The sequence below is a fragment of the Poecilia latipinna genome, unplaced genomic scaffold (assembly GCF_001443285.1).
Source record: "Poecilia latipinna isolate Pla-1442-1.1 unplaced genomic scaffold, P_latipinna-1.0 Scaffold246, whole genome shotgun sequence".
Lineage (NCBI taxonomy): Eukaryota > Metazoa > Chordata > Actinopteri > Cyprinodontiformes > Poeciliidae > Poecilia > Poecilia latipinna.
Genome location: NW_015112862.1, coordinates 353,084 through 359,824, shown reverse-complemented (window position 1 = coordinate 359,824; position 6,741 = coordinate 353,084). Strand labels below are relative to the sequence as shown.

Genomic DNA, 6,741 nt, shown 5'->3' with positions numbered 1-6,741 from the left:
GGTGGGGGGAGGAGTTTCTCTGTGAATTTTTTTTTTTTTTTTTTTTTTTTTTGCAACAAAATTCTCCTTCAATTTAAAAAATGTACACTTCTTTTTGTTGGTCTGTCTCAGAAAATCCCGATAAACTAAATAGAAGATTGTGTTCTTAATGTGATGAAGAGGTATCAGTGTTTTTCCCTGTACAGATAAATATAAATGGAGTACTTTTGTTGGGTCTCTTTTGTTCCTCTTACCTGTTGTTCTTGAGCGGTCCCAGTAAAGAGGGTCTGAATAGGCTATGGATGCGAACCGCCTCCTCACTTCTTCTTCTTCTCTCTGAACAAACACATAACAAATGAAGCTTTAAACGCTAAATGTTAAGGGTTTTTAGGTTCTCTAAGTAATCAAAAATAATCAGTCATTGCAGTTTGTATGTCATTACAGTTACACTTTCTTTTTCTTATCCTTAAAGCTGCAAAGCGACTTTATAAAAAAATATATTTTTAACATATTTATTCAAATATTCATTAAGTCACGACAGTATAACCTAAGACAGCCAATCAAAATTCTGTGCCTCCGCCCTGTGGTCCCACTGCCATCTGCAGAAATACACCGCTCCCAATCACAAACAACCAATCAGAGGCAGGAGAAGGGTCTTGGTGCTGTCAGTCATGCCTGATTACACGCAGCTCAAAGTACAAATGGCGGAAAAGGAACTTGTGATTACAGGACAATTGTTTATCCGCCGTCATAGGTGGCTATGCTAACTAGCCTGAGAAGACACGACAGGCTCAAATGTAGGGAACTAGCTGTCGCCTAGCATGGAGCAAGGGGGGAGGTGTGAGAAGCGTGTACACTAAGTTGATTGACAGCGCTAAGACACTCCTCCTGGCTCTGATTGGCTGTTTCTGACCAAGTGGTGGAGTAGGACACATATTATTTTGTCAGGACATAATCATACCTTTAACAAATATGGAAAATAAACAACATATTTTTATAAAAGTTACATAATGCAGCTTTAAGGAGAAATCTCAAATATCAGCTTTAAGGGGAATGAACCATAAACGACTTTATGGTTCATTAAGTACCAAATAAACCATAAATAAAGGTTAATACAAATTTCACTTGCAGTGTTTTCAAAATAACAGCCGAATCCTGGATCCATAGTCTAATATGCTGATAGCCGACCTCTAGACAGCAAATCAGTAAGCAGCAGCAGACTCCAACTGTCACAACAGCTCACTATAAATAACAAGCCGATTACAGGTAACCTTTGAGGTTGCACCGTGACCTTTAACTGGCTCCCCCCCTCCATCCCCCTGCAGGGCAACTCTCACCTGTATTTCCTCCATCCGAAGCAGCATGCTCTCCAGGGTGGAGGCCTGCAGCCCACGCCAGGTCATGTCCCCCATGCCCGTGTTTACGGCCCACGCATCGGGAGCGGTGTCCTTTAACAGATCTTCTTCCTGATGCCCAGCGAGTCGCACGTGATCGCCTGCTGCCTATAAACCACAATTTACAGCAAGGTGACAAAAAGCTGGTGAGATGCTATCATGAGTTCCTGTTGTTTTTGATGCGATACTGACTGATAACCAGAAAAGAATATTCAGAAGGTCTGTCACGATAACAAATTTTGCTGGACGATAAATTGTCCTTGAAGTTATCGCGATAAACGACAATGCTGTTGTTCTGAGACCAGTTTCATGGCATAGTAACTCAAGAACACATTCTCAAAGATCAATAAACTTTACATTTAACACGGGAACTGAAAAACATTTTAAATATCCAAATTAAATAAACAATACAACAGAAATAGCAAATAAAGTGAATTATTAAGTCTCTGTAAAACTAAATTGTTCTTAAAAAAAAAAAGCTAGTTGAGACGAAAGCGACAGACTAAAGAATTTTGTCATCAAGTTTTTTGTAGAAAGAGAGAAAAACAATAAATCATCCAAACAAGAATCGAGCTCATTTTAATTCATCATGCGATTAATTGATTTATTGCGACAGACCTAATATTCAGCTCTGAATAACGTACCATCTCATCAGCGTGCTCAGGGAGCCGTATCCTCCTAGATCTGTCAGGCTTGTTCTTGGCCACACCTTCCAGCTAAAAAACCCCAAACAAACAGGATCACTATATACTCTGGAGGATAAGAAGGTAAATGTCTTCAAAACATGCACATGTAACAGAATGACTGGAAATGTTTGACACCACTGAGGTAATGGATAAAATCCTCTCCACCTGTGTTTCACCAGAGAGTTGCTGGCTGCCCTCTCTGGCGCCGTGCTCAGCTCCCTCAGTCCACTGGTTCTGGAAAACGTCTTCAGACCTGTGAACCAAAACAATCCTACGTCACAAGCTGCTCTGTAGTGGATGAATTGCATTTAAAATTACATTTTAAGCCTTTAATTTTAGCTGCATAAATTTAAGACTTTTTTAATATGCACGAGCTTAAAATGTCAGTTGAACAGCAGAGCTATGTAACAACTTCTCTCTGTCTTCCTCTCTCTCTGGCACATTTTGCGACAATGCCTCCAGTCCTAAAATAAACATTTAATCTTTGTTTACTACAGAAAGGCTGCTTATCACCAATTTAATTATCCAACACAGAGCAGTAACTAAGAGCTTGTAGTACAAAAAAGAATAATTTACAATGTGATTCACATTACATGTTTATGACAAAATAAACAACAAAAAAAGGAGCTTTTAAAGAGAAATTGTAATTGACTGAGAAAATGGTGATGGGACATCGGCTAGAATATGAAACATTTGCATGCAGCAGGTTTTTAAGCACAAAACCAGCAGCTTTAAACTGTTGAGTTGAGTTTAAGTGATATCGACGTTTCCTTTGGTGAAATCACTAATTTAGCTGTGAAGAAAGAAGAAAATTCACTACGATGACAATTAACGCTGTTTGGACAAAGCGCTGGCTGAACCTTGTTCTCGGCTCTTGCATCGTCAAACTCGCAAGTGACTAATTAGGAAATCTTTATTGGTCAACAAGGCTAAAAACTCTGCTTTCCCTTGTACTTGCCACATCGACAGCTTACTTTAATTTCTAATCTTTTGTCTGGGGGATAGTTTCACCGCCAGCATAACTCCCGTTGTAGCCGCACATATGATTGCGCTGATTAGTTTCTTTGAGTTGCTCTGGCTGATTGCTGTGTGGATTCCTGCCACGGACTGGCACCAGCACAGAGATTTAGCAGCAGGATTGTTCCCGAGTGATGTGAGATAATTATTTCTTTCTTAATTAATACAATGGTGAATGTTTACAAGAGATTGAAAAAAAAAAACTATTATATTGTTATTACTTTAATTATTGCGTTTACATATTATATTTACAATTACCGTCAAGTGATTATCCTCTCAAACCTCAACCTGTTTTGTTATGTGTGTTGAATTTGAAAGTCATGAATACTTTGTGCGTATGTGTTCATACCTTAATCTCTGAATGCGTGGCGCCTCTTCCTCACTGAGCTGCGTAGTCATCTCCTCTTGATAAGACGTCCTGTAAAAAATAAAATAAAAGCCAGCGATTTTTACATGACGCCTAACAGAAGTTTGATTAAGCCTTTCACATGCATAACTTATAATCCTCATACCTAAAACCAGACTGCTAGCTGCTGATTAATAGGAAACCACAACTGTAGTAATTAACAGTTGATTAAAAGAGCGCATATGTGCAATACTCAATCAATGCGACGCTTATAAGCACCGGAAACGCACCGATCACTAATCACTCAAAAAGAGGAATGGCCTCAATTGTGTCTAGATTAATTTATAGGCAAAAAATAATAATAACTTGAATCGTAATCAGAGTGTTGCCTGTGGCTTTGCAGCAAGTGGGGTCTGGCATGAAGGTTAGAAATGACTCAGTGAATACCGAGTAAGGGGCTCATTAAAATTAATTTCCACTCCATTTTTCTCTTCTTGCAGGGTCAGACCTTTTATGGAATGAAGCTGAAATGAACGGAAAAAAAAAAAAATCACAAAATGACTAATCTGGGAAACGGCACTGATTCACTCTGAAGCAAGTTGCAAAGTGAAAGATGTAAAAAGAAACAGGAAAAAAAAGAGGTGATTCTCGCCTTGTTGCTTCTTTCGGAGCTGCTCGCTGCGTGGCGGCGCTCACTCTTCGCTCGGCTTCTGACTGACGTCCCGCCTGCTGCTCCCCCGAAGGGCTCAGCAGGGGCTTCACCGGGGAGAAGAGGCAGCGGGGCTCAGGCCTCCACCTCTGAGGCGCTCTGTTGGGAAGTCAGCACGGGATTAAAAGGCACAGGTAGGAGCAAAGACAGATGTAAATAAGAGAAATAATCCTGCCAGACAATCAGATGAAACTATCCTGGAAAGGTTTTGATTTATTTTCACTTGATTTCATAGTGTGATGTTGGGCTGAAACGATTAATCAAGTTAATCATGATTAATCATGATTAATGCATCACTGAAATAATCGTAGTGTAATACTTAAAATAAACACTTCTTTGTCTGTTTCTACCCAGAATTCCTCAAGTGGGATCATTTTAGTTTTACCTGGTTCAAATTGTCGGAAAAACAAAAAAATCTCATATTAAGCATCTTTTGCTATCCAATTATTATTAAACAGTTAATCCAAAAATATTATCATTATATTTTCTTGAAATTTAGCCAAGAATGTTTTTTTTCCTTAATTTAAAAAAAAGAAATTGTTTGTTTTTGTCACCTTTTATTTATGCATTTTAAATGTTGTTTTAAAAACAAAACAAAATTGTTTTTGTTTTCTATTCCCACTGATGAAGAGATAGAAAAGTATTCTATAGGAAAATAGGCTTTTATCATTTTTCCAACTACATATTCTTACTTTAAGTTTTTTTTTTTCCTGATACCTGTTACCTTAAAATTGAACATGTTATCAATTTCGCAGAGTTACAGTTTTTTTTTTTTTTTTATCATTTTCATAAAGATTTACTGCTGTTGAGGAGGAGAGTGGGGCGACGTTGGCATCCAGGGAACAGACTTCTCCCGCTGAGGCAGCTGACTGACTCGGAGCTGAGAGGAAACTGTCGGCTGCCGGAAACCTGCGTCTCTCATCTGGTCGGGATGAGACGCATTTTCAACAAATCAATAGCTACTGACCGTGACAAAGACAGATGTTTTGAATGTAAATAACTGGCTCAATAAATACATCAAGCACCTTCATTACGTCAGCTTTTCTCCTCCCCGGGTGCCGCCTGCTCTGGTGGTTCGCGTTTGGCTGAGGAAGTCTCTGCAGCTCCCTCTGCTGGCCAACATTGTGAACACCAGCCACCAGAGGCTGGTGGGAGGACGGTTTCAGCTTTGGTAGCACGACTTTTCGCCCTGCGGGCACAAATGGCAGACAGAAACTTTGATTTGTTCACATCTGAACAGACACAACAGAAGCAGAAATCAGCAGAGTTTGTATATCTTCCCCTTCCAGATAAAAATTCAAGAACTTTTCAAGCATTTTCAAGGTAAGTTTTCAAACTTTTCCAGCATCACACGTTGGAGATAAAAACAATTCAGTTGACTATGAATGTGTGTCACAGCAAAAAGAGTCCCACAAGCACAAACTCAGATCTTTAAAAACATTCCTGTTTGCTATATGCTTCTTTAAAACTTCAGTCACAGAAAGAAGTGTGTGACTTGTATCACTGAAATGCACATGGTAACTGTATTTGAAAATGTATTGATGTTTCCACTGAACAAACTGTGGAGGAGATAATAAAGGTATCAATCCTGGCAATAAAGTCAGCGTTGGGGTTTTTTAAATGTCAATAATTGGAATTTATTGTGATAACAATAAATCAAGATTCTTATCATAATAAGAAATTTATCATAATAAATATAAATGATATGATAAATGCTCACTCCTGTGCCCTGCACACTCGACTGGTTCCAGACCAAAACACTGATTTAACAAAACAATAAAATAAAATATAAAATCTGCAAATTTTAATAATATTGTTTAACATTAAAAATATACAAGAAAAAATCTCAAACAAAATGTTCTTGCTACATTTTCTGGCATTTAGCAAATAAAGAAAATGTAGGTAATTTGTTCCTGACCGAAAACTTGAAAAGTATCGTTTGATTTAACTTCACACAGCAAGATTGTTTTCTTTTTATGGATGCATGAAAATATGTGGTTTCAACTGTAATTAATGCTCTCCAGATTAAACATTAGATTACTCTTTATTACACATCTGTGCAGTTTGAATATCAAGCACTTAACGCAAAAATCAAACACTTTCCAAACATTGAAAACACCAAAAATGGAACTAAAGGATTCCAAGCACCTGTATGAACTGTTTATTAAAGAACGCGCTAAGATTTAAACGTAAAAATAGTTTGAAACCGTAACAAACAAGAGTTCACTCTCAACGTTTTTCTGACTGCATTACAGCAAAATGTATTAATAGATTCAATACAATCCTCCCCGACTGCATGAGTTGCAGATAAAGCTCATGGTGGGCGTTTATGTCATCTCTTGCAGAGGATAGTTCTCAGCTCAATAAAAGCCAGCGGGAGTTAACTGCTCATAAAGCTAAACAGCAGGGGGGCAAAGGCCACCGCTTTGCACTTCAGTTGCTGTTTTCTATCTCTAAATCGAGGCTCCACGTCAATTTTCAACCTGGGTGCAGCCACTTAACCGCAGAGGGAGGCCAAACACAATCACACATACACACAAAAAAAAAAAAAAAAAAAAAAAGTTAAACGGGGGTTTCAAAAAAAAGGGGGGGGAAAGGGGGGTTTTAATA

The 6,741-nt window shown here is 38.4% G+C and overlaps 1 protein-coding gene across 4 annotated transcripts in view; it reads right to left on the bottom strand.

The window, feature by feature from the left end:
- Positions 1-6,741, bottom strand: part of kiaa0753 (KIAA0753 ortholog) — a 34,309-nt gene that overhangs the window by 19,856 nt on the left and 7,712 nt on the right. For 3 of the 4 annotated variants that reach the window (XM_015032604.1, XM_015032606.1, XM_015032607.1), the window contains exons 8-15: positions 5,157-5,320; positions 4,932-5,053; positions 4,075-4,230; positions 3,426-3,494; positions 2,225-2,312; positions 2,018-2,089; positions 1,317-1,481; positions 234-315 (exon numbers count right to left, since the gene is read on the bottom strand). In XM_015032604.1, coding sequence (XP_014888090.1) covers positions 234-315; positions 1,317-1,481; positions 2,018-2,089; positions 2,225-2,312; positions 3,426-3,494; positions 4,075-4,230; positions 4,932-5,053; positions 5,157-5,320 — 918 coding nt within the window. The remainder of the gene's footprint in view (positions 1-233; positions 316-1,316; positions 1,482-2,017; positions 2,090-2,224; positions 2,313-3,425; positions 3,495-4,074; positions 4,231-4,931; positions 5,054-5,156; positions 5,321-6,741) is intronic. The other variant, XM_015032605.1, reaches the window with a different exon arrangement.